Source organism: Rattus norvegicus, chromosome 17 (genome assembly GCF_021556685.1).
Source record: "Rattus norvegicus strain SHRSP/BbbUtx chromosome 17, alternate assembly SHRSP_T2T, whole genome shotgun sequence".
Lineage (NCBI taxonomy): Eukaryota > Metazoa > Chordata > Mammalia > Rodentia > Muridae > Rattus > Rattus norvegicus.
The window spans coordinates 40,255,884-40,283,877 of NC_141550.1; the positions used below are offsets into that span (position 1 = coordinate 40,255,884).

The following is a 27,994-nucleotide window of genomic DNA, read 5'->3' on the forward strand; positions in this document are numbered from 1 at the left end:
GGAGAGGGAAAGAGACGATGAATTCTAGATTGTATTCTGAATACACAGCTGATTTCAAGTTTGTGGTCTACAGCGACTAAGACATGACCTGAAGGAATGCCCAGAGAAGATAGAATGGTCTGTCAGCAGAGCGCCCCCTACAGGCAGCAGGCATCAAGGCCAGCTTGCGAGAGCCAGGAAAGCCACCGGAGGCCCTTAGTATCTTGACCCCTTCTCTAATTCCCTCAATAAAATACAGGACAAAGCAGTAAACACACGCAGCACACACGTGCGCACACCAAACCGCACATACAATTAAATCCTGCTGCTGAGACTTCTTCGCCAGATGTGACTGGCACAAAACTGGGAGGCTCTGACTCAGCGGAATACAAAACCAACAATTAAAAGTGCATCAGAGGCATTTTGCAAATACAATATTCTAACTGGGGCACGTAGTGCTTGCCTGTAATCCCAGAACTCTAGGAAGGAAGACTGGGAGATGTAGGTCATCCTAAACTACATAGTAACATATTTCCTCAATAATAACAATAGTAGTAGTAGTAGTAGTAGTAGTAGTAGTAGTAGTAGTAGTAGTAGCAGCAGCAGCAGCAGCAGCAGCAGCAGCAGCAGCATTTGACTCCACATATTCTGAGCACAAACCTGCTATTTCTTTTATTCAAATAAAAACTCGGGGTTTCTTTCTGCTGCAGAGTTTGGGGCCCAGATGTAACAGGAGGATGGAGAACGTAACAACGGTGCTTTGTTCAATCCTCACACCCCTGTTGACTTCTTTAAAACAAGGTTTCAGTATATACCTTTGGTTGGCCTTGAACTCACAGAGAGCCTCCTACCTCTGACTTCCAAGTGCTGCTATTAAAGGCATGGACCGCAACACTGGCCTTATTACTTCTATTTTGATTGTTTCCAGTTACCAATTGGCCAGACTTCTGCTTTGTTAGTTGCTTGATGTTCAGCAGTTAGGTCATGAAGCAAAGGCCAGTGTTTTGGAAGCACCCTGCTCAGGACCAACAGAGGAAACACACTGAAAGCATGCAAGAGGAATCCCTGAGCCTCACTTTGACCCCATTGAACGGTTACCCCAAATCCCAGTGCTCAGGAACGCTGTGCTCCAAATTCATGAAGAGAATACGCAGAAAAGCATGCAAGAAACAGATTACTGAGCCACACTTCGCTCCTCACTGAACAGTGACTCCCAATCCCAATGCTCAGTAGCTGCAGCATCTGATTTTGGTCCTGGTGCCATCTCCAGAACGAGTGCAGATTGCCAGGGCTGGGGAACTGGGGAACAGAAAGTGCTCCTGTCACAGTTAAGGTCTAAGAAATGACAGGTGAGCATCCAACATTGAGAAAGGTGACTTGTGTGCACAAATTCATCTTTCTGGGAATCTTTCCATTCGCAGGCCCTGGAGAAGGGCTCACGGGAAGCACAGACCACTTCACGAGTTCAGAGAGAGGGCGCTCTCAGTGTCTCCGCCTCCCTGCACGTCCCCGACGCCCCGCGCGTCCCCGCCGCTGCGCTCCCGCTTCCTGCGACCCCTGTGATCCCGCAGCTCGCTTGCCTGTCCCTTGCCAGTGTCGCCGCTGCTGCCGGGCCATGGCGACCTGCTTTCTGCTGCGGAACTTCTGCGCCGCGCGTCCCGCGCTGCGGCCTCCGGGCCGACTCCTCCGGGAGCCCGCAGGGGCCCAGCGGCGCAGCTACGTCGGCGGCCCGGCTGACCTCCACGCCGACCTGCTCCGCGGGGACAGCTTTGTGGGCGGCCGCTGGCTTCCAACCCCTGCCACCTTCCCTGTGTATGACCCGGCCAGCGGCGCCAAGCTGGGCACCGTGGCCGACTGCGGGGTACCGGAGGCCCGCGCTGCTGTGCGCGCCGCCTACGATGCCTTCAGCAGCTGGAAAGAGATCTCGGTCAAGGTGAGCGCGTCAGGTGCAGGATCCAGGCCTAGGGGGAGGCAGAGATCCACATAGTGAAACTAACCCGTGCCACCGCCATCCCAGTTCCTCAGGGTACACAATACCGAAAGACAGAGCAAACAACAAAAAAGATATAAATAAGTTTGTAGCATGGGACCCAGCACAGTATCAGATCCCCTGCTTTCTCAGGGGTACATAAAGTGAGCTGTCAACCATCCTGTCAGAGAGAGAGAGAGAGAGAAAGAGAGAGAGAGAGAGAGAGAGAGAGAGAGAGAGAGAGAGACAGAGAGAGAGAGAGAGAGAGAGAGAGCCCGTGCCCGCGCGCACTGTGTAGAAGGAGGAAAAGAAAGAGAGCTATATGTGAAAGCTGGCTGTATATAGGGGCTATGTCTGTACATATGGGTTGCATGTTGGGGCTGTATGTGTAGTTGTGTCAAGGACACTGAGAAAGGGCATGTGAGCTTTGTTGAGAGGAGGGAAAAGTCGAGGGGCATTCTCTGATTTTAGGTCTGTATGGGTAACAGAGATGGCTGGGCAATCGAGGATAGATGGTAAGGACAGAAAATTATTTTATGAAAATTCTTCCCCTTTATTTATGATAGTACCCCTGCAACCAACCCCGTGAAATCATAGCTTCTTTATCTTTCATAACCCTCAGAAGATAGCTGCTGCTTTGTGATGTGGGTACAAGCCCCAGAGTCTTAACCTCGATCCACCCTGCGTGATGAAGTACAGAGTGCAGGAAAAAGGTTGGGGAGGCTGGAGAATGGCTCGGTCTTTAAGATGTACTTGCCGCTCTTGCATAGTTTCTGGGTTCAGTTTTCAGCTCTCTTGAAGCAACTCCCAAGAGTCTGTAACTCCAGTTCCAGGGGATTGCCGAAGGTGCACAGACATACATGCAGGCAAACGTTCATAAGCGTGAAATAAAAATAAATGAATTTTAAGAAAATTCCAGCTCCTTGTAGAGCTCATGTGTTGTTTTGGAGATCTGAACTACAAGCAGTAAACAGCAAGGCAGAGTGCTGGAGCTGATGAATGATGTGGGGGCAAAAGACAGATGCAGGCCCAGAGGTCAGAGGTGAGAGGAAAGGGCAAGATGGCCATTTGAGCTGCTTAAAGTGATAGAATTGTGTCTTCCTGCAACTCCCCAGGCCAGAAGTCAGAGGCTGTTCTGGCTAAGTCCTATGTGAACTTGAGGTAGGCTAAAGTCATCAGAAAGGAGGGAGCCTCCATAAGATTGGACTACAGGGAGGGGCTGGGGATTTAGCTCAGTGGTAGAGCGCTTACCTAGGAAGCACAAGGCCCTGGGTTCGGTCCCCAGCTCCGAAAAAAAAAAGAACCAAAAAAAATTGGACTACAGGGATGCTATAAGACATTTTCTTAATTAGTTATCAGTGGAGAAGGGCCCAGACCATTGTGGGTGGCACCACCTTATTCAGTTGCCCTGGGTTCTATAATAAAGCAGGCTGAGCAAGCCATTGGGTAGCAAGCCAGTAAGCACCACTTCATGCCCTCTGCATCGGCTCTTGCCTCCAGGTTTCTGCCCTGCTTACGTTCCTGTGTTGGCTTCCTTCCATGATAAACAGTGTTGGGGACGTGTAAGCCAAATAAACTCTTTCTTCACCAACTTGCTTTTTGACCTTGGTGTTTTGTTGAAGCAGTAGAAACCCTACTGCAGAGACCAAGATGGTGGCAGGCCTGGTTTCTTCTGAGGCCTTTCTCCTGAACTTGTAGACATTACTCTTTTTCTCTAGATGGTCTGTGTGGTTCTGTCACCATCACCTTCTTCTAGGGACAGCTGTTGACTGAAGGCCTAGCTGCACTTAATCACTTCTTTAAAGACTATCTCATTCTGAGGCTCTGATGGGGTGGGTCAAGACTTCAACATCTCACTCTAGCAGGGGACACATTTTCTCCTATAAAACATCGGGGTTGGCCTTTCTGAGGATATAAGGTATAAGGATGAAGAGAGGTAAGGGGAGATCCTAAGCAACTCAGGAACATGACTACTCAGCTTCCAGAACAGAAAGGAGGCCCTTGTGGTCCAGAGTGGGCCAAGAACTAGGAAGAGATGCAGAGAGCTGTCATGGGGAGGAAGGGGCTGCTTCATTCAGGACCTGTGGGCCATCCAGGAACTTCTCAGTATATTTTGATAATGGTAATAGGAATTCTAAAAGGGGCTGTAAGAGGGCTGTGGCCAAAGAACCAGCCTGTGCTTGTTTTTGTTATTGCTGCTTCTTTGTTTTTGTTAGTTAAGGAAATTCTTGAGGCATGCTAACTTTATAAAGAAAATAATTTTGTTCTTCCTGTGGATTTAGCTGGTGGGAATCCACGATCAATATTAGCCTATACAGTTTGGAGGTCTATGGGACCTCCGTGGCTAGCAACTCCAAAAGACGTTACCCATTGCTGTCACCCGGTTCTTTATTTGTTAGCCTGTGGTGCTTAGTAAGGCATTACTATCCTGTTAGAGAGTAACTTATTTTAAACCTATCTATCTATGGAAGCTTGTATAGTAGAAGGTAAGTTTCCATGTGACTTTAAAAGAAGAAGAAGAAGAGGTCTGTAGTGCTATTAAAGGCTAATGCCAGTGCTATTAGTTACCTCAGAACTTGATGCTAAGATGCTACTGCTGAGGATACCGAATGTTTGAGTGATGGGACAAAGAGGCACCAAGCTGGTACTGATCTAGAAGCTTCACTTCCATAGCTCTCATAGTGCTGGACAGTGCCGGGCATGTGTGCTGGCCGGATTGTTTTGTCAACTTCACACAAGTACGGTCACCTGAGAAGAATCCTAATAAAATGATTGGCCTATAGGAAGACCTGTAGGAGATTATCTTGACTGATATGAAATGCTCCAGCCCATTGTGGGTGATGCCACCCCTGAGCAGGTAGCCCTTGGGTATATAAGAGAGCAGGCTGAGCAAGCCATGAGGAGCAAGCTAGTCAGCAGCTCTCCCCCGTGGCCCCTGCATCAGTTCCTGCCTCCAGGTTCCTGCCTCCAGTTCTTGTCTTAATTTCCACTGATGACTGACTATGATGCAGAAGTATAGGATAAAAGAAAATACTTTTCTTCCCCAAGTAGCTTTTGGTCATGGTGTTTTAGCACAGCAATAGAAACCCTAAGACAGAAATTGGTACCAGATACAGGCATCGCTGTGACAGACCTGCCTGTGTGTTTTGGGGAGGACTCTCGACAGGAAAAGCTGTTGAATGCTCGAGCTCAGAGTGCTGTCCTAGAGGAGGTTGGAAGCTAATGTTAAGAGCAATGCAGATGATGGAGGCTGTGAAATTCCAGAGGGAAGTTTAAAAGTCCCTTAAAGACTCTACCAAAGCCATTCCTGTGGTATTTTGAATTAAGAGCTACTGAAGTGAAACTTGCTTTGCTGAGACAATTAGTCCTGGTCAGCAGGAGCTGAGAAATTAGTGGTGATTGAAAAGGAACCAGCAACACTGACCAGGAAACAGAGAGCAGTGCAGGCGTTCAGGGAACTTCTCTAGACATGTTGGTAGTTTGGCAACCAACTACCTGTGGGGCCTCTCTGAACTTGGCAACATGATTCTGTCATGCAGCCATGGCCTCCACACTAATACAGGAACATGTTTCGGCTCCAAGATTATAAAGGCCTGGGGCTTCTTAGGGGATCTTCCTTCCCTGGGTGCCGGAACATTACTGAGGGAGAAGTGCCATTGATTCCCTGAAGGAAACAGTGGGGCACAAAGGCTCACCTTCCTTTTCCCTCTGAGTCTGTACTGCCTGTCTCTCTCCCTGAGTATAAACTCCCTTCCCTTCCCTAAGCCCGCTCACCTCCCACCGCCAGTCTATGTGTAGCTCATGTCTAACTTCAGTCACTCAACCTCCCATTACTCCCCTTTCTCTGAAGTAGCAGAACTGGTTCATACACCTCTTCACCAGCCTTACAGCTTGCCTTTCATGTATTTATGACCTTTTCCCACCTTACAAGCTACAGGATGCATGTTAGTTAGACAAATACCTGACAAAAGCAACTTACGGGGGGAAGATTTGAGTCCAGCTCACCAGGGGGGTTTGGGTTATTATGGTGGAAAAGGCATGGTGATGTGTGGCTGACTAGACCAGGAAACAGAGAGCAGAACCAGAAATAGGCCCAGGCAGTAACCTGAGATTATTATTTACTTTCATAAATCATGTATACTGGCAATGTTCAGGTTTGCCCACAAATTCCCAGGCATCAAGAACATTTTCAGGTAAACCACCACATTTGATAAGTAGGCAAGAGAAAAAATATTATGTAACATTTATAAATTTACTCCCCACCCCCAATTTAAAAGGTGTTTGATATTGATAGTGTCACCTATAAGTGCAACTTTTTTTTTCAAGACAGGGTTTCTCTGTGTAATCCTGCCTAAACTGGAACTCACTATGTAGACGAGCCTGGCCTTGAACTCATACTGTTCAGCCTGCCTCTTCTTCCCAAGTGCTGGGATCCAAGGCATGAGCTACCACGCACAGCTTGAGTTTCCAAAGTTTTGTTCCTCCCAGAAGTTCTAGGGGTTAATTTGTTTGCTGTCTTTTCCAGGGCTTTCGTCCCTCTGACTCTTGGTTTTCTGGTTGTATCAGATCTGACTCTGTCCTGTTACAGTCACTCTCGTGATTGCATTGGGCCCACTTGGAAATACAGAATAGTCTTTGCTTCTCAATCAATGAACATATTAGCAAAGCCCCTTTTGGCATCTAAGTAGCAGTCACAAGGTCAGAGAATAAGGCTGTGGATAACTGAAGGCTAAGTACTATTCCTGGTGCTTTCCTAAGGGACCTGTTTAGTCTTTTGAAGATCCTACGAGGCATACATGTGAATCACGCTGTAGATGAAGAGACAGAGATGGGGGATGCTCTAGCATAGGAGTTGGGATGGGAGCCACATGTTACTGTCCACTCTTCTTCCTTTCTGAGACCCTGTTTGAGTTTTGCACGTCCACACAGCCCCATAGTTAAGGGGACAGGATACCTTCAAGTTAGCCAAGTTAGGGTTTTCCCACTTTATGGTGGCTTGAACACAGTGCATATTCAACGGGAGGTATTCCTGGAATTGAGACTTTTGACCCTTTCTTGGACTAACCATGTGCAGTGGGGTCTCCCTCTTGATGCTGGGCCACAGCAACAAGAGTCCCACGCTGTGAGAAGTTCTTGACTTTCTACCGTGTTGCTGAGCTCGGCTTTTCCGGCCATTACTCATATTAGGAGAACTTTTACTTTAGGCTATTGTTGACTACCAATGGGAAATTATGATAGAATTTCATCATAAACAGAGGTATTTGTCTGTACAAACTGCTATAACAAGATGCTGCCAACAGGGAGCTTAACAAACAGAAATGTCCTCTCTTGGAGTTTAAAGTCTAATGTCTAAAATCAAAGTATTCCAGCAGCAGCTTCTTCTGAAGACTGAGAGCAGGGTTTATTCCAGACCTTTCTACATAGTTTATAGATGGCTCTTTCCCTGTATCTCTTTGGGTGTTGTTTTGTTTGTTTGTTTTGTCTTGTCTTGTTTCTGGATGTGTTTTGATATCTGTACCCAAATACACACACACACACACACACACACACACACACACACACACCTCTTACCCCCCCCCCCATTATGTATTCCTAACTGTCCTGGAACACACCATGTAGATCAGCTGACTTCAGACTCACAGAGATCCACCTGCCTCTACCACTCAAGTGCTGGAATTAAAGACACGGAGCTACATTCGGTCACATCTTGTTTTTAGAATGAACCGTTAATATTAGATGAGGATGAACCTTAATGACCTCATTTTATTTTGCTGCTTCTATCAAACCCTGTCCCCAAATAAGGCAGCACTCAAAGAGCCTGGGGGTTACCTGTTTGAGGTAGACACCGTCCTCTATCCTCTATCCTCTATCCTCTGTCATGCCACAGGCTTTGCATATGAGGACTATCCATGTCTTCCCTTGGCTTATGCAAATCCAACCTGGGTATTGAACTTTCTACCTAAAGACAGAATCTTACTTTTAAAAAGTTTATTTTTAGTTATATGTAGTGTGTCTGTGTGTATGTGCTTGTTTGCATGCATGTAGGCGTGCCTGTGTGTGAGTGCCAGTGCCCACAGAGGCCTCAGATAGAATTGCAAGCAGTCGTGAGCTACCTGATAAGGTAGCTGGAAACCGAGCTTGGGTCCTTTTCAAGGACAATATTTGCTTTTATTCGTTGAACTATTAATCCAGCCCAGACTCCTTTTATTTCTATAGTTCTGCTATTTTACATCCTCTCAATTTTTTTTCTGACTAAACTTGGTACCCTGTTCACAGCACATAGCAGGCCATTGTCACCTTTGCCCTAAGACAGGATCATATGTAGCCCAGGCTGGCATCAAACTCGGTATGGAGTCCATGATGCCCTTGAACTTCTGATCTTCCTGCCTACACCTCTCAGGTCCTGGGGTTAGTCATGTTCCACCATGCTAGACGGATGCTGAGTTAAGGATGGGACCCAGGCCTTCACATGTGCCAGGGAAGCAGTTTACCAACTGAACCACATCTCCAGGCCTCACTGCAGATTCACATTCACCTCTCAGAGCCAGGCCTCCTGGATTTTAATATGTTCTCTCTCTCATCTGGGTGGAAGAACACTTGGTGCTTTATGGAACGAGAACAGGTAAAATCCCGCGGGATAGTAACGTACGTACTTTCAAGGCAGTGTTGACACCTATCTGTTCCTGAAGATTTATCCTCGGCAAAATATTTGAGATGTGAGAAGATGCAGCTTGTTAGAAAAGGGACGTTCTCCAGTGTGTGCCCACCAGCTCTCTGTTCACAAGTGGAATAATGAACGTAAAGACTCTTGGGAGGAATGCAATACTGCTAGCTTTGCTATTCCATTGCATGGCTGCTCAGGCAGATGAGCATAAGTCGATTCTTCTTGAACTAGGAATGTGGCTTTCTTGGTAGAGAGTTTGTCAAGCATGTATGAATCCCTGGGTTCAATCCTCAGCTCCCCACAAACTGGGCTCATGGCACACAGCAATAACCCCAGCACAGGACAATCAGAAATTCAGGAATATATCTACCACTGAATTGATACAGGCTTGCCTCAAACTTCTGGGCTAAGGCAATCCTCCTGCCTCAGCTTCCCCTTGGCTTCATGGTGGCTTCTTCAAAATATGTATTATTATACCCTGCTCCAATTTATCCCCTTTCCTCAGTATCTGACTCTGACAGATGCTGCTCTTCTGGGGAAATCACCCACAGACCAACCGAAAATGTTTACTAGCTACTAGGTCATTCCCCAGCCTGGTGAAGTTGATACTTGAGGTGAACTATTCTTCCTCCAAGTATGAGACTAGACACACAGCTGGTGCTTAGTAGGGAAAGGGTGCCGGGCCATCTTTCCTGCCCTTTCCAGTTCATTGCTTCTCTGCCTCATTTCTTTTCCAGGAGAGGAGCTCATTGCTCCGTAAATGGTACGACTTAATGATACAAAACAAGGACGAGCTTGCCAAGATCATAACAGCTGAGAGTGTAAGTTCAAGATCCTGGCTTGCTGCCAGGAGGATGGGTCCTGGAGTGGCTAGACCAGAGCGTGGGAAAGCACCTGGCTTCCCTCAACTGGTGTCCTGTGGCTTAACATGTGGTCCTTTGATGATGAGGGACCAAGTCATCATGGTGCTCAGAAAACACACTTGCTAAAACAAAATTTCTGTGCTCTAGTACATTTGATACTAATTTGCAAAAAATAGATTTGGGGGGCTGGAGACATGGCTCAGCAGTTGAGATCATACACTACTCTTGCAGAGGACCCAAGTTCAGTTCCCCAAAACTACCTATAACTCCAGCTCTGGGGAGCCCAATGCCTCTGACGTCAGTAGCCCCACAGAGACACATGAAATAACAAGAACAAGGATTTGGGCAATAGGTTTGTTTGGCACTACATGAAGACTGATGTTTTTAAAAATCATTCTAGTTTTTAAAAAGTATTTATGCTATAATTTATTCACATGTACATATATATTATGTATGTATATACATATGTGAGCACAATGCCAGTGGAGGCCAGAAAAGGGCATTGATGTAGAGTTATAGATGGTTGTGAGCCACCATACGGGTGCTGGGAATCAAACTCAGGAAGAGTAGCCAGTGCTCTTAACCACTGAGGCAGCTTTTTTCTTTTTCAAGCTATAATATTTCTTATTTATTTGTGGAGAATATCATATATGTAGTCTATTTAGTCTCCTCCTTGAGTCCAACTCCCCTTGAACCTCTTCAGGATGTCCCCTCCTAACTCCATGTCCTCTTCATTTTAATGGCCTTAGTCCAGCTAATGTTAGTCATGGGGGTGAGGCCTCCCACTACCGCGTGGACAACGTGCAGTGGTCACCCCTTCATATAAAAGTTAAACACACACAGACACACACACACACACACACACACACACACACACACACACACACACACACCAGCAGCCATCAACTGCTTACATCTTCTCAGCTAGCCATGGGAGCTGTGTTCCCTGGTGCTGGAACTTGGACTGGCTTGCTCTTGTGCAGTTAACGTCAGCACAAGTAACTATTTTCTTCTATTAGCCTGTTTTTATTCTCTCATTATTTTTAAATTTGTACCATTAGTTCATTCGCAGAATAATAGATTTCACACCATGACTTAATATTCGGGAAGCCTTAGACTCTGCCCCTAAGCTGTGAGCACGTTCTGGTGGTTCCATCATTCCAACCGCTAAGACTCGCACCAAAGTTAGTCATTTTTCAGCCACCCCTGTGCTTTGCAGCTGGGAGCATTCTCTCTTCTTCTCACAGCTTTGAATGACTCAGAAACACAGACCACACTGTTAATGGCATTACATTTTCTGATTTGGTTTAGGGAAAGCCACTGAAAGAGGCCCAGGGAGAGATCCTGTATTCAGCGTTTTTCCTGGAGTGGTTCTCAGAGGAAGCTCGCCGTGTTTATGGAGACATCATCTATACCTCTGCCAAAGATAAGCGAGGACTGGTCCTCAAGCAGCCCGTTGGTGTGGCGTCCATCATCACACCGGTATGTAGCGAGGCCAGCACGATCCCCGGGGTGGGATCAGAAAGCAGTCTTTTTCCTGGTGAACAGGTGTGTCCATCCTGTCAGCTTTGTCACATGCCCTTGGTTTCCTGATTTCTTTCCTGGATGTAGAGCTGTGTTTCCACATTCTTTGTGACAGCATCGGGTGTAGGGACATAAGTGGAAGAACATGTTTTCTGATGCCTTCAAAGACAGGGTGAGCTGCAGAGACTTTTCTGACCTGGCATGACCTAGCTCCTCTGAAAACACCTTTGAAATTTTGTCATTTTTTAATAGACTTCAAAGGGGACATTTACTTTTTTTATTTGTACCATTATTAAAGAATTGTGTTTCCTTTGTGATTATCATCGATAGCAGAACCTTTGTGCCTCTGAGGGTAGGTGCAGGGCTGGGTTCTAGAGGTCCAAGGGCAATGAATTAAGACGCCATCTGGGCCCAGATGGGTTTGCAGTATCCTGGTGGGCATCAGGCTCCTCTTACCAGCCCTTCCTGGAGGAGCTTGGTGCCATCTAGAGACCTGGACCGGTGAAGCTCACCTAGAGCTCACTCTTTTTGAGCATGTGATTTACCTGTGATATCTCAGTTTTCCCAAATATGTAAGTGGACACGATACTAACAGTGAGCTCATTGGGATATCATAGGGCTTAGTTCATTGGAATTCCAAAGGGTTTAGAACAATAAACGAGGCAGAATATGCACTATATGAATTTCGTTAACATAAAATTTACAGTGGGGCTAGAGAGATGGCTCAGCGGTTAACAGCACTGGCTGCTCTTCCACAGGATCCAAGTTTGGTCTCCAGTATGTATATCAGATGACTCAGAGTAACTGCAGGTGTGTGTGTGTGTGTGTGTGTGTGTGTGTGTGTGTGTGTGTTCTTACACACATACATATAAATAAATGAAATTATTACAGATTTGTAGGTGTCTGTTCCCTATAAATATGTGTGTAAAAGTAAGTAAATCAGCCATTTTCAAAGCCACATACATCACCTATTTTACTTAAGAGCCTCGGGCCAAATCCAGCTCAGTCCATGTGTTTATCAATAAAGTTTTATTAGGGGTCTATGTATGAGGTAGTCGTCATGAGGCAACTATAGAGGTGCAGAATTGTAACAAAAACTGTGCATCCTACAAAATATGGCTCTCAAAGAACACATTGGTCTAGACAGTTTTGTACTGTGTCAGACTGTGGCCTGCTTCTGTGAACTTTGACCTCCTGAGTCCCTCAAGCTGGTCAGGGTCAGGTGATCTGAGAACTCGCCTGCATATGAGCAAACAGGTTTGCCAGTCAGTTGGGCAATGGAATGGTGACTGGCTCTCTGCCCTGCCTTGTCTTGGATCCTGAGGCACTCCCCACGCTCACATCCTTTCTTTGTTCCTCCAGTGGAATTTTCCCAGTGCCATGATCACCCGGAAAGTGGGGGCTGCCCTGGCAGCTGGCTGCACTGTGGTGGTAAAACCTGCTGAAGATACACCCTATTCTGCCCTGGCCCTGGCTCAGGTGAGTTCTCCAAACAAAACCAACCAGATGCCCAAGTGGATGCTTCTCAGGGCAGGAAGAAACATTTTTGGAATTTCCTTCTCTGCATGTGTCTCCTGCTGTGCACAGAGCATCTGTCTCAGTCCACCAGCAGCTTTCCGATAGATAGATAGATAGATAGATAGATAGATAGATAGATAGATAGATAGATAGATAGATAGATAGACAGACAGACAGACAGATAGATTTGGTAGAAAAAAAGGAGGGGAGATTTTCAGGTACCGTTGGTCACATTTTGAAGTGACCCTAAAAGTGCTGTTGACGCATCATCATTGTCCATTGCATGAAAAGTGTGGGTGTTTCTCACATGTAAGAGCTCTCTCTCAAACTTTATCAGATGTGTTTTTGTTTATGTTCTGTGTTCTGTGTAAGTGTATGCTATGTTCCTCCAGGACCTGCAGAGTCCCAAAGATGGTGTCAGCTCCCGTGGAGCTGGAGTTACAGGTGGTCATGAGCCATCTGAAATGGATGCTCAGGAAAAGCGGCCAGCGCACTGAATCACTGAGTCATCTCTCCCGCCCCAAGCTTTCTTATTCACTATGTCTGATCCTGGTTCAATCTATAGTCAGTCAGATCGTTTTAGTTTTCTGCTTAAAGCTCTCAGATGGCTTCATGTGTCACTCAGTAAAACACATTACTGCAGTAGCCTTCAAGGGTCTACACCACTTCCCATACTCCAGCATCCTCTGACTTGTCTTCAGGAACCTCATTCTTCTGTTTGATCCACTCTGGCCCCTGCCACCCCTTATACCTTCTAACCTCACCCTCAACTCAGATATTAGGCAAACATTTTCTTCTGGAACATTCTCCCCCAGTCATGTTCACGACTTGCTTCTTCATGTCTTTTTTTTTTTTTCGGAGCTGGGGACCGAACCCAGGGCCTTGCGCTTCCTAGGTAAGCGCTCTACCACTGAGCTAAATCCCCAGCCCTCTTCATGTCTTTTTAAACTATTAATTATTGTTGTGTGTGTACACATTGAGCAGGAATGACATGTGTCCGACAGCACTCCTGTGGAGGTGACAGGATAACTTCATGGAGGGAGTCAGTCCTCTCCTTCCACCTTTATGTGGGCTCTGACTCAGAACTCCAGGCTTGCATAGCAGGTGCTTTACCCACTGAGTGCCTTGCCAGCCCTCTTCGTGTCTTGTCCATGAAATTACTTGTCCAGATGTAGTTATGTAAGGAGCTGTGGTTTGCACACTACCAAGGCTGGCAAGCCTTGTACCCCAGCCATTAAGGAGGCTGAAGTAAGATATCTCAAAGTTCAAGGCCCACCTAGGCAACTGAGAGTGACTCTGTGGTTATTTGAATGTAAAGAGTTCCCCTTTAGAAGGTTGTGGGGCCTTTAGGCAGTAGGACTCTCTGGAGAAAATGTGTCAGGGGATGTGGGGTTTCCTCGGGGTTTTCTAGCATGGCCCCACTTCTTGTCTGCTGCTCTGTTTCTGTGGACACAGTGTTACCCTCTGACCCGCTTGATTCTGTGACATGACGGACTGCATCCCAGCTTAACCTGTAGCCAAGATAAATCTGTCTTCCTCAAACTGCTTCTTGTTGAGATTTAATCACAATGAGGAAAACAACTGGTAGTGGCCATATCTCAAAACAATAAGTAAAACCTAGAGCTGGAGAGATAACCCAGTGGGAGAGTTTTTGCTTAGTATGCGTGAGGTCCTGGATTCAATTCCTAGCCCCACAGAAACAATTTCTAATGATGGTAAGAAAATAGTTCCAGGTCTATATGCCCAGGGCTACAACCAATATGTGCCTGCTCTATTCTCTTTAACTCCCTCCTTGTCCAGACGTAGTTCTGTAAGGAGCTGTGCTTTGCACACTACTAGTCCTTGGCTGATGTGTTTTGTTCTTGAACCTTTGTGTTGACCAGCTTCCTGTGACTATAGTGAAGTGCCTGACTTAATAGCTTATGAAGAGAAAGGGTCTACTCTATTCATAGGTTTTGGAAGTCCCAGGCTATGATCCTGCACCTTTGTGCCTATGGTAAAGCATCACAGTAAGAGAAGTGTGGCAAGGCAAGGCTAACTGTCCACCTCACAGCCGGGAAGCAAAAGAACGAGGAGACGCTTGGTTCTACAATGCCCTTTGGAGGCCTCTGAACTACTCTTCTTCTTGCTGTGACAAATGCCTGACAGAAGCAAGGAAGGAGGCTTGTGATTTTAGGCGATGCAGTTCACTGAGGCCCAGGAGTCATGTCGACGGGAGCCTGAGATGACAGTTGAATTAGGTCTTCAGTCAGGAGGCAAAATAAAGTGAATGCCAGGTCTCAGCAGGCTTCCTCCTCCTTTTCTTCTTTTTATTGGTCTGCTGACTCCAGCCCACAGTGTTTTCTGTGTTCAGTCGCATGTCTCCTAGGCTATCCTGTACATCAGCAATGTGATTAATCATCACAGGGAACAAGTCTAATGATCTAAAGACAGGGGCTAAGCCACCACGCTTGAAGCCTTCTCTTGGGAGGCTGAGGCAGAAGGATCTGTGTCAGCCTGGCTACCCAGGAAGATCCTATCACAAACTAAACAAACCAGCAGAAGGCCTCCTGCCAGACCCTGACTCCCATTGGCTCCCACCCTCTCTACTTCCGGTGGTAACATCTGACAGAAAGCAACCAACACAAAGTTTTATGTGGGACTTTTTCTCTCTCATGTTCTTGTAGCTTAGTTGTCATTTCTGATTTTTTTCTCTCAATTTTTTGTTGTATTCTCTCTAATTATTCTGACAGGTTGCATCTGCATTTTTAAAGGTGGCCTGCCTGTGTCCCAGGTCCTATGAGTACCAGGTGGCTTCCCTTGGGTCTTTCCAGTACCGTCCTTTGGTCTCCCTCCTCACACAGGTCTTATCCCACAGGCTTCCATCCACTCATAGTTTGTGGCTGTGGAGAAACTTGATCTTCTCATAAATAATGTCCTGACATTTGGATTCGCATTGCTGACTTGGGTTAGTGAGTAAAAACCTTACTAACTACTCCAGGAATATCAGTACTGGGGAGGCTGAAGCAGGAGGATGGCCACAAGTTTGAGGCTAATGAGGGCTGCAAATCGATATCTGGGTCAGAAATACAACAAATTCAGGACAGACCTGACCCAGAACTCTGCCATGGAAAGGCCTGGTCCCCAGGTCAGGTGGCTGGGGTCAATGGCTCTTCCCTCCCATAGATCCTCACTTCTGCTGAGTTCCTCCTGTCTATGCCTCCCTTTCCTCAACTCTGACCCACAGGAACTAGTGAGCAGCTTTGTGAGTTTTTTCCTAAACATCATTTCCCCAAACCACGCTGGAGATTTGCCTCACAATCTTCTTGAAGAACCCAGGTCTGTTGGTGGACTGAACAGAAGGTGGCGCTAAAACTCTTACCTAAGACACTATTTGTGGGTGTATTTATTTAGGGCGTAGGAGTGTAGCTCAATCATAGAGTGTGTGCTTAGCAAAGTGAGACTGTGGGTTTAATCTTTAGCACTTATGTGTATGTATAGATGTATACACACATAGTCACACATATACATGCATATATATATGGTTTTTTAATGGTGCTGATATTAATATATTTTTTAAATGTGGCGCATGCACATGCGTGCATGCTTGCGTGATTGCATACGTGTCTCCACCCATGACCAAACCCAAACCAGAAAAGAATATAGGATATCCTGGAGCTGAAGAGTAGTAAGCTATGGGTGGTGGGAACTAAACTCGGGTTCTCTGAAAGAGTCATACATGCTTATAGGCACTGAGCTGTTTATTCAGCTCATAATATATATTTGGGAGGCATAGGGTCTCCTATAGCCCAGGCTGCCTTGAACTCACTATGTCATCGAAGGTGACCTTGAGCTTGCAATCGTCCTGCCTGTATCTCGTAAGAGTTGGAGTTACAGGATGCACTACCAGGTCCGGTTCTCTTCTGTATGTTTTTATGGTGGCCCAAGGCAACCTTAGGCTTCACAGTGTGCCCTGCATTACACATGTTTACTTCAGGCTCTGCCTTGTGACAGTGTGTTTTCTATTTCTCTTTAAAGCTTGCAAACCAGGCAGGAATCCCTCCAGGTGTCTATAATGTCATTCCCTGCTCTAGAACCAAGGCCAAGGAAGTGGGAGAGGTGCTGTGTACTGATCCCCTCGTGTCCAAAATCTCCTTTACTGGCTCAACGGCAACGGGAAAGGTATGTGATGTCAGAGGCAAACAGGCGTTATGCTAGTGCTTTCTATCGATCGGGTGTGAAGTTTCTATTTTATGGTTTTAAGTTCATTGGAGACAAAGTCTACATAGCCTGACCAGGAACTTGCTATGTAGACCAGACTGGTCTTGAACTCACAAAGATCCACTTGTCTCTGCCTCCCAAGTGCTGGGATTAAAGAAATATACCATCACGCCTGGCCTGTCATGTGATTGTTGAGTTGATGGTATAGTTTCAAACTCAAGACAGTGTGACATTATTCATCTTAGACATTGCCCCAGCTCACAATGTCACTGAGTCCTTCCTCCCCTTCTGTACACAACTGCTTTTACTTCCCTACTACCTTCCTAGTGGGTTTTTTCTTTTTTTAAATCAAAGCTAACAAAATAAGAATCTGTATTATCCAGAATGCATTGTAGACATGTACGAACTTCTCAGAGAATAAATATAAATATATTAAAAACAATATATTCTCATGTCTCCTTTTTCTTATACAAAATGATATCTAAAGTAAGGTGACCCTGTGTGTACCTTGGGTAATTTTGTAAAACAGAGGTTTAGCTGCCTTATATATTAGTTTTCTACTGTTGCAAAATACATGAGAAAAATAACTTAAAGAGGAAGGGATGTTTGAGGAGGCTTTGGCCCCTGGTATAGGAAGTTCCCATCCACAGTCACTTGGCTGCCTTGCTTTATTCCTGTAACAAGGCAGAAGTATCATGGTGGGAGACACCGGTGGCCAGGAAACAGAGAGAGACAGGGAAAAAGTCCAGGATCAGACACATCCTGCAAACACATTTCCCTATGACCTCCTTGCTGAGCTAGACCCCACCACCTAATGAATGCCCACACTCAGCTAGAACTTGTCACCAGTCTTTGGACATCTCAGCCATTGGAGGAAGGCACTTTCTACGCAATCAGTAACACTGTGGCCATTGATTTGGATGCTTACACTGTTTTCCTCCTACTGCCTGCCCCACCCCCTGCAGATCCTGCTGCATCATGCAGCAAATTCTGTGAAGCGTGTCTCCATGGAGCTGGGTGGCCTCGCCCCATTCATTGTCTTTGACAGTGCCAACGTGGACCAGGCTGTCGCAGGAGCAATGGCATCTAAATTTAGGAATGCTGGGCAGGTGAGCCATGCAGAATGTTTTAGTACTGGAGTGAGGGTATGTGTACGTGTTTTACAAGAACCACAGTTTTCTTCTCTCCCTGGTTCCTTTGTTTATCCACTCACTTGTTTCGTAGCAAGTGTTTACTGAGTACTTTCTCTCAGGCGCGAGTTAGGCTTGAATAGTCCAAAGAGAAGTAAGAGTTCTGTTGCTTTAAAGAGTTTCCAGAATTGCAGATGTCTTTATTTATGTATATGTGTGGTGTATGTGTGTCAATGCATATGCATGTAGGCCCATGACCCTTTCCAGTATGTGCAGAAGCCAGAGGAGGATGCCTGGTGTCCTCTGTCACTCTCTACCTTACTCCCCTGAGACAGAGTCTCCCACAGAACCCGGATCAAGATAGGCCAGCAAGCCCTGGTGATACTCTTATCTTTCTATTCCCACCTGTGCTGGGACTTAAAGCAAGAGCAGCCACACCTGGCTTTGTATGTAGGTACCAAGGATATGAACTCAAGTTTAAATGTTACATAGTACCTTTTTTACCCACTGAGCCATCTCTCCAGCTCCTTGTCTTCTAATGAAATAATCCTTCCTCACTTCTTTCTCCCACCTCTTGAATCATCTTCTCATGTTTTTTCCTTCCTGGTCCTTACTGATCCAATGCAGTCATCAGTTAGAAAACACATGGTCAACAGCTAAAGCCTGAGGTCCCCCACTGTCTAGGAAAGAAGGCAGGAAAACCTTGGAAAAACCAAAGCTGACACAGATGCAGGGAACACAAAGCAGCATGTGCAATTGTCCTGAGGGACAGAATGAGCTGACACTTTCCTAGAAACCCTAGATGTCAGATCTGACAGCAACTTCAAGACTTCTGATATAAACCTAGGAACTGAGAGCAAAAAGATTTAGTGACCTGGTACTATGAGTCAAGGGTCCTTTGGACCCTATTTTCCTGCTGTTGCCCAAGCCACTGCTACTGCTTAAGGTGTATTCTTATGACCTATGTCTTAAGAGTACAATCTACAAACAGAAAATCATTGGCTTTGTTTTTGAAGACAGGAGCTCCCCTTGTAGCCCAGCCTGGCACTGAATTTGCTATGTAGCACAGACTGGTAGGGGAAACTCATCCCTCCTGGAGCTAGAAGTTATGCTGCATGTGCAGCCCAGTGAGCTTCTTAAATGTTGCCCGAGATAAACACCCTCAAAACATCATACAAGAAAGGGAAGTGGTGATGCTATTCTATATTACTTTGCTTCTTTGTTTTGACTTTCGGTTGTCAGTTTTACCTTTTCATAAAACCTAAGTGGCCTGTTGTTTTTTTGGTTGCAGAACTAAAAAATTTTTAAGCAAACACAAAATATCAGCAGAGTTCTACTACAAAACTATGGCTTTGAACTGTTAAGCCACTAAAACCTCATAGGGCACAATTATACATATGCTTATTTCTACGAGGAAAACAGTAAGAAAAATTATCAATAATAACTACATTTTCTATGGTAGGGTTATATTTTATCATTTTAAAATGTAAGCTTTAACTGGATATAAAATAAGCAAGAGTCTCAGTAATTTAACCTGACGTGGAAGATGGTCTTGAGCTTTCAAAAAATATTTTTTGTTTTAAAAGTGTGAGTATTTTCCTGCATACTCGTATGTACACAATGTGTGCCCAATGCCCTCAGAGGCTGAAAGGGGCCATCTGAGCCTCTGGAACTGTTATGAGCTTCCATGAGAGTGCCAAGTACTGAGCCTGGTTCCCTGCAAATACTCTTAACCTCTGAGCCATCTTTCCGGACGCCTTCCTAATTGGGGTTTTTTGTTTTTTGCCAGAATTGGGAAGACGACCCATGGCCCATATATGCCCGACAAACGATCTACCACAGAATTCTATTTCTAGTCCTTATTTTTATTGTTAATTATATGCATAAGTGTGTCCAAAAGAGGGCATTGGGTCCTCTAGACCTGGAGTTCCAGGCAGTTGTGAACGTGGGCACTTTTGCAATTACAGGTTCAACCTTGAACTGGGATGGAGGCTGTGCGTTATTTTTTGACCTCATTCCTCCGAGCTCTACTCTCTGCTGCTGCTTCAGCTGCACCCCTACTCCTCAGGAGCGCTACCACCTCTGCTCTTCTACCACCTCTGCTTTGTAATAGCATGTTGGATTTCTGGTTTTGTAGTTGTTTGGTTTTGTTTTTTCCACACAGCTATTATGCTGTGCAGTAAGGGAAGAGCTGGAGCGCTATGAGCACTCAGTGCTTTTATCCCTGAGGCCCAAGCCCACCTGGAAGAACATGGAAGGGATGAGAACCACCTCGGGAAGGGCTGTCTTACATCTCCTAGATCAGCCACTTCTGGAAAACTAACTGTGGGTTTGTTTTGTTGTCTGTCTAGACTTGCGTTTGCTCAAACAGATTCTTGGTACAACGGGGTATCCACGATTCCTTTGTAACGAAGTTTGCAGAAGCGATGAAGAAAAGCCTGCGTGTAGGTAACGGATTTGAGGAAGGAACAACTCAAGGGCCATTAATTAATGAGAAAGCTGTAGAAAAGGTGAGCTGGGTTTATTATCTGCATGCTCCACCTGAGAACCCGAGACTGAGCTCCTTAGGTTTCCTGCCTCCCTGTGTTTTCTGTTTCTAGTGATGATAGCTCTTTTTTTCGTGGCGTTCTTCCAGAAGAATTCTAACCAAGGCACCCAGAAGATGCACATAGTGTTGCAGGCTTCCTAATCACAGGTTAGGGGTGGCTGAGGGAAGCTACTTTTAGAAAGGAATTGTTTGTCGAGCATCACAGTCGAGTACTGGCAGGGTGGGATTTCTCCCCGTCACACTAGTGTCTGGCCTTAGCTGTGATTTTTAACTCCGTTTGTTTACTTAGTGTATCTGAGTGTGGGTATGGGGAGGAGGACACGTGTGCCACAGCACAGGGACAGAACTCAGGACTCAGGTTCTCTGCATCGGCAGCAAGCACGCCTCCCCGCTGGCCATCTCACTAGCTCTGGTTTTAATTTTTCGTTGAAATCAAGCATTCTGTCATGGTGCTTCCATGCATGTATTCCGTCAGATTTCGTCCTTACTCCCTGACTACTCTCTGCTGGTGGATCCCTTTTCCCTCCCAAGTCACCCCCACTCCGCTTTTGTATCGCACAGGTTCCATGTTTTGTTTTAATTTTTTTAAAAACTCTTTTTAAGAGTCAGTAAGTGAGGGGACCGACAGGGTGACTCAGAGGTTAAGAGTTCTCAGAGGTTTTGCTAGAGTGACAGACAAGCAGGTATAAGCTGCTCAACATGGGTGCTGGGAACCAAAACTCGAGTCCTCTGCAAGAACACTCGGTGCTCTTACCACCGAGCCATCACCTCAGATTTCCCATAATGCCTTTGGATTGTTAGCTTTCTCTTAAGCACCATTCGATCCCGGGTTGTTTTATTCATTGTTGCCCTTGGAGCACTAGGCTATACCATATGTAGACTACACACACACACACACACACACACACACACACACACACACACACACACCATATAGGCAAGGGATGCAGCCTGCTGGGCCATCTCGGTTTGTATCAAATACTGTATGATGTTTATTCAGTAATGAAATAAGCTAAGAACATGTTTCTGAGGCAGATCACCTGCCATGGGTGAGCAGAGAAACGAAGGCTGCCTGAGTCGGTCCTCTCCCTTCCACCATGTGGGTCCCAGGAATTGAATTTTGACTGTTTTTTGCTGTTTAACATTTTAGGAGATTGTACAATTTGGGAAATGCCCCTATCCAGCTTTCCCTAGAGACTTTCTTCTCATCTCTCAGGTAGAGAAGCATGTGAATGACGCAGTTGCCAAAGGGGCCACGGTTGTGACAGGCGGGAAGCGACACCAGAGCGGAGGGAATTTCTTCGAACCCACCCTGCTCAGCAACGTCACCAGGGACATGCTCTGCATCACCGAGGAGACCTTTGGGCCGCTGGCGCCAGTCATCAAGTACGTTCCTCCAGCAGTGGAAGGACAGAGAAGATTGGAAAGGAAAAGCTAGCCTAAGAGAAGTTCCTGTGTCGTTTCAAAGGCTGGGTAGGAAGGCTGAGCAGCTGCTGTCAGATTTAGATTTGCATACCAGAGTGAGTTTGTGACATTTGGGGCTTGATTTTGTGTGTTCAGATGCACAGATGGGTCAGCCCCGGGTGTTATTACTTGGGAGCTGTCCACCTTAAACTTTGAGACAAGGTCTCTCACTGAAACCCACGGATCCCCGGGGAAGAGTAGACTGGTTAGACGTGGGGTCACAAGCACATGCCACCACAACTGAGTTTTCACACGGGTTCCGGGGAATGGAACTCAGCCTTTACCGACAGAGCCAGATCTCCCCAGCCCTAGCTCCAGTTGGTGTTTCTGTTTTGTCTTTGTTGGGTGCCATGGAGGGTGGCTACTGTTGTTTTTAGGTTTGGGTGAGTGTGTGTCTGTCTGAAACAAGGTCTCCCTCTGTAATCCAGGCTGGCTTTGAACTTTCAGCTTACTCGCTTTAGCCCCACCCCCCATAGGCATACACCATACCAAAAATCAAGCACAAAATTCATCAAACTCCCTCATTTAGATTTCTTGATGCTTCTAAAGTTACTTTTCCCCACCATTTTCTAAGAATATTTTTCTAATACCCTCAAGGGCTCTATCCTAGCAGTCTATAGGAAATGAACGGCAACCTTGTATAATCTTTTATCCCACCTTAACAAAATAGTCATTTGCCTTACAATTCTTAGATCGGTGATCTGAAAAACATTGCATTTTCTACTTGGATCCAGAACCTGGAAGGGCTCAGACAAGGATTGTCAGTTCTGCTGGGACTGGAGTTAAGAGTTGTGAGCCACCATGTGGTCACTAGGAGTCAAACCAAGTCCTCTCTGCAAGAGCAACAAGTGCTCTTACCCAATGATGCCGCACTCCAGCACCCAGCATTCTATTCTTAAAGGACTTTGTTTGACAGTGACTCTGCCAGGTTGGTCCACTTTCCCCTTTCTCTTAGCAAAGGTGGGCACGTTGATTTACCAGGTCTTGGGGAAGGCTGAGTCACCGTCTGCACTTACTCCACTCCTCTATTCTCCCCCTGGGTCACTTTGCAGCTCTGATTCCCTTCTTCTCGTTATTTAGGAAATGAATCAGGAGAAAATAAAGCTGGTTTTCTCTAGCCGTCACCTCATAGATCTTGCTTATGACTTACTGTACCTCTGGCAGGTTCGATAAAGAGGAAGAGGCTGTCGCCATCGCAAATGCAGCTGATGTTGGATTGGCAGGTAGGTTTTCTGACTGGTGGCCACCACAGTCATGACGCAAGTAAATGCCAGGCTCCGCCCTTTAAGCGTTACTCTTAAGTTTTAGTTTCCTTTTGTTTTCGAGACATGGCCTCTATGTAACTCTGGTTACCCGAAACTCTCTCTATAGACCAAACTGGCCTTGAATTCACAAAAGATCTACCTGCATCTGTCTTCAAAGTATTGGAATTAAGGGCCTGCACCACCTTACCTAACAAACTTGAGTTTTTTGAGGTGCAAACTTAAGTAATGTGAACACTTGGTTTAAAGAGAATGGCTATGAATTACAGTAGGGAGTAAGCTGAAAAATGCTGACTTAGCCACACTGGGGCAGGACTGATGGCCCACGGAGAAATGTAGGCTTATTTTATAGACAACTAGAACTTACTGCAAGGTTTAAAGAAGCATCTCGTCCTCTACAGGAGGATGGATTGCAGAGCAGGAAGTGAGCACTGAAGCTCATGCTTACAAAGTCCCAGTGGGGGGTTGGGGATTTAGCTCAGTGGTAGAGCCCTTGCCTAGGAAGCGCAAGGCCCTGGGTTCGGTCCCCAGCTCCGAAAAAAAGAAAAAAAAGTCCCAGTGGGATGGGGAGAACCCCAGCAAGAGAGAAACAGAAGCCCAACACAATGCCCAAGGTTCTTAGGACGAAAATGTGGTTAAAATCAACCTGGGGTTTTACCCGAAAGCAGGAGAACCCCAGGCCCATGTGACCAGGCATCCTCAGAGGAGGCACATGTGACTCTCAGGAGAATTCCTCAAGCTGCCTGTGTCCCTTTGTCCCCCTGCTAGGTTACTTTTACTCTCAAGACCCAGCCCAGATCTGGAGAGTGGCGGAGCAGCTGGAGGTGGGCATGGTTGGCGTGAACGAAGGACTGATCTCTTCAGTGGAGTGCCCTTTTGGTGGGGTGAAACAGTCGGGCCTTGGGCGAGAAGGGTCCAAGTATGGCATTGACGAATATCTAGAGGTCAAATATGTGTGTTATGGAGGCTTGTAGGGTTCTCACTTCTTTAATAAATTACCTAGATCCATAGGGACATTCCATCCATTTTTTTACAATGAACAAGTAGGTTATCAGAGTTATGAATTTTTAAAAATTCAGCCGGTCCTGTCTTAGATGTACACCCTAACCCTTCCCTTATCTAACTAGGGACCAATGGACACCATATACCTGTGGCTGTGGGTCCCAGCCAGTGCTGAGACCCCAGCACAACCCCACTGCCTCCAGACAAAGTACAGTGTGAGTGTTCACATGCCCTCTGGCACCTCACGAAGTGTAGTCACTGTGTGGGCAGTGGGTCCGCCCAGGCCTGTCAGCTTTGAGGAACAGCTGGCTGCCTGTCCGGGGGTTGGGGTGGGGATGGAGGTGGGGGCGTTGGTTGGCAAAGGCTTTGGTTTCCTAAGACTTCTTTCTAAACCTCACAGATTGCCTGCACTATATGGAATGAAGGGGTGTTTCTCCTTGTTTCTGGGCTGCTGTTTATTACTGGGAGCAGGGTTATTTTGGGTTTTTTGTTTTGTTTTTGCTTTCTTTGGTTCATCCTGGTTTGGTTTGACTTTATCCGACAGGGTCTTGCTAAGTAGCCTACCTGGCTTCAGACTCACAGGTCTCCTGTTTCAGCCTCCGAAGGGTTAGGGTCACAGGCATGCTCTCCTACAGCTGGGTAAAGGAAGTCTCTATTGCCCTAAACTTACAGCTCATGTTTAATTTTGTTCCTCTTAGAAAATCAACCCAAACTGGGGGCAAAAATCAGCAGAGTCGGGTTGGTAGGACAGACAACATGGCTTTTGTGTCTTTTCCAGTGCTTGGTGTTGGATCCATGGCCTTGTCATACCAGCATGTGTTCTACCACCGAACTATCCCTAGCTTTTTTTCTTTCTTTCCTTTTAATTTTTGAGACAGAGTCTTGATAAGTTGCACTGGCTGGCCTTGAGCTGCTTGGTCTCAGTAGCCTACGTAGCTGGGGAGACAGGCCTGCATTGCTGGCCAGGCCAGTGGAGAGTCTCAACTGCCGCCTGCTGTCTTGGGCATGCTCTTTAGGGCACCATGGTCCCACTTACAGAGATTCATGCTTGGCTTAAAGGACAGTGTGGGCCTGGAAGAAAAAATTGCTTTACAAAATGGTGGAAATGCAGCTCAAGTACAGGAACCATTTTCGATGACCACCCTGCCCCTCCTTGAGCTCAGGAGGTGACTTCGTGGAGGAAAGAAACCAGGCACCTAGTTGCTCACCTGCCTAAGTCTGACCCAGGTTTTCTGTATCTGGGTGTGGCTGCTGCTAAACTTGCAGAAGAGCAAATACACTTTACTGCTATGAAAAAAGTTATTCCCACCATGGCCAGTCTGCTGTGGAAGAGAGCTGAAGCCATGAATCTCAGGCACCTTTGCCCTAAGTAAAGCGTTTATGGTTCATGATTCAAAAACAAAGCACCACACAGGGACCTGCAAGATAACTTGGGTAAGGCTTTGCTGGACAAGCCTGGTGACCTGAGACCTGAGTTCTATCCCTGGAACCTACAGAAAGACAGAGAACCAACATGACAGTGTTGACCTCTGACCTCCACAAATGCATCAGAGCATTCACCACACACACACACACCCCAAAATTCCCTGCAACTGGTGTTGGTCTTGCTTTGAAACAGTTTAAGTGAGGGAGAGCCTATGTTCTTGTAGGCATGCCTCCCATCTACCTAGAAGCTATTTATTCCCAACAGGCAACGATGAAGCTCCCTGCTCCCTCCCCCTCTCTGTGCAGAGAGCCCACTGGCACACTCTGTGGATGCTCTGTAACACATCAACGGGAATGACAGTAGCACTAGCTGCAGTGGTTCCTAAACACTAAGCCCCATGCCACTGGGAATGTTGAATGAGGAAGTCATGATTCTTAAAATCTCTGTGCACAAGAAGAAAGTAGAAATCTGCCTCCTAGGGACCCCGCCCAAGTGGCAAGGGTCACAACTCAGGATGCTCATAGTCTGTTTATGCCATTCTTTTGTATAGTGTGTATAGTCGGTTTCTATTACATTTTCTAATTTAAATTTTAATTTTTTTATGGACGTGGGTGTTTTGCCTACATGTATATCTGTGCACCACATGTATGCTGGTGCCCTCAAGAGGCCAGAAAGGGGCATCAGAACACCTAGAAATAGAGTTACAGATGATTGTAAGCCGCCTTGTGGGTTCTGGGAATCGACCCCTGGCCCTCTGAAAATAAGCATTTTTCTGAAAATAAGCATTTTTCTGAAAATAAGCATTTTTCTGAAAATGAGCCTTCTTGACAGCCCGACATTTCTAATTTCTTAATAATTGTGCCATCTTTTTTTTTAAATTAAAAATACAAAATGTTCTGCTGGTTATTTTGTAGAAAATGAATACACCCACTGAGATGTGAATTCCTTTCAAATATACTTTAAACTGTGTCAACCAGTGGGTTCCCGGACTGTGTGGCAAGTTTGTACTTTTTGTGTGTGCATGTTTGATTCACTGGGTAGATCGCCGGCCCATACATTTGTTACAATAAGTGTAATCAATTTCTGTAATTAAAACAAGGTGGGGGGCTATTGGTGGTGAAGTATATACTTAGCACACTGGAGACCATGGAATTAATCATCACCAAAGAGTGAACATTGGGATTTTATATTGTTTTTAAACACGATCTCCTGTTGGCCTTAAATTCTGGGCTCAAATGATCCTTAGTTCGCCAAATATCTATAACTATAGGCATGTTGTCACCAAGTCAACTAAGTAGATTTATTATTTTTAGGGGTTTTTGAGTCTGGGTCTCATGTAGTTGGGGCTCACCTTGGAACTCTCCTGCCCCTACTTCCTGTACTGGAACTACCACACCTAACTAAGGAGTGTTTGCTGGTGAATCTCTGTTGCTGTTCCTTAAGATATGTGACAGATGGGAGTTTTGAAGCTGTCTATACAGGCATGCAAGGACAAGGGCTAATGACCCACAACCTGTGAGTCAGATCTGACCTGCCACCTGATTTTGTCTAACTTGGGACTTTAGTTTGTTTTTTTTTTAATCTATTCAAATGGATTGGGGTGGGTGACAACTGTTATTTCATGAAACCTGTGGATGACCACAGCCACAGTGCCCTGTGCCTGAGTGGCTGTGGTGTGACAGTATGGCCTGCAGAGCCTAAAGGATTAACTGCAAAGCTGCTAAAAAAAAGGTTTACAGCCCCTCACCTAGATCAAGCCGGAGACACTGGCCTTCTCCCGGCCCCCACCCCACCCCACCCCCGTGTTTATGAGTCATCATTTTATCCTATTAAACACCCTCTGTGAAAACTGCACATTTTCTGGGCATTGGTTAGCAGGACTTCTTGGCAGTAATTATCAACTCAAATGACATAAGCCTGATAGTCATGTCTCCCAGGTAGTGGGGCTCACTGAAGTACCAGAGTTCGTCTGTTTTTCCATCTGAGGGACCTTGAAGCAGGGCCTCGTAGCAAGTGATTCTTCTTTCTCTATCTTTGTTCTTCAGGACTGGGGGGGAGGGGTGTAGGAGAATAAAGATCAGACGCACAATGTAAGCAAGCCTATTCTGTGATGTAACAACCTTCAAATGGGGTCCCATGGGTTGTCCTCTCTGAAGGCCAGATCCCAGTGTTTATTACCCCTGTGCACCTATTTTAACACACAACTTTACTTGAATACTTAATACTGTGACTGTTCTATGCCATACTTTGTGAGACAAATTTCATGAGTTGTTGAGAAATATATTTTGCTCTATCAACATGTATTGCTTCGTTTTTCTAGTGTTTGACATTGTGTGATCAACAGAGTTGAATCTCAATAAATGTTTAACAGGATTTCTTATTCCTGTGTGAAAGTGAGTAGCTGTGTTGCTTTTAACCTTTTTCTACAGATCATTGATGATGGCC

At 45.9% G+C, this 27,994-nt stretch overlaps 2 protein-coding genes across 45 annotated transcripts in view; one reads left to right on the forward strand and one right to left on the reverse strand.

Moving 5' to 3' along the window:
* Gpld1 (glycosylphosphatidylinositol specific phospholipase D1) overlaps positions 1-1,905 on the reverse strand; it is a 48,104-nt gene extending 46,199 nt beyond the window's left edge. For 28 of the 44 annotated variants that reach the window (XM_087590121.1, XM_087590111.1, XM_087590085.1 and 25 more), the window contains exon 1: positions 1,560-1,905. The gene's annotated coding sequence lies outside the window, so the exon portion shown is untranslated. Of the gene's footprint in view, positions 1-639; positions 1,279-1,559 lie in introns of those variants that run through there. The other 16 variants (XM_087590100.1, XM_087590116.1, XM_087590108.1 and 13 more) reach the window with 5 other exon arrangements.
* Positions 1,579-27,942, forward strand: Aldh5a1 (aldehyde dehydrogenase 5 family, member A1). Its single transcript, NM_022851.1, is given in 10 exon segments — positions 1,579-1,912; positions 9,350-9,433; positions 10,787-10,957; positions 12,362-12,478; positions 16,535-16,678; positions 17,683-17,826; positions 20,199-20,357; positions 21,612-21,781; positions 23,024-23,082; positions 23,890-27,942. Coding segments are annotated over 10 exon segments (1,572 nt in total). The 5' UTR covers positions 1,579-1,594; the 3' UTR covers positions 24,096-27,942.
* The last annotated feature ends 52 nt before the right edge of the window (positions 27,943-27,994 follow it).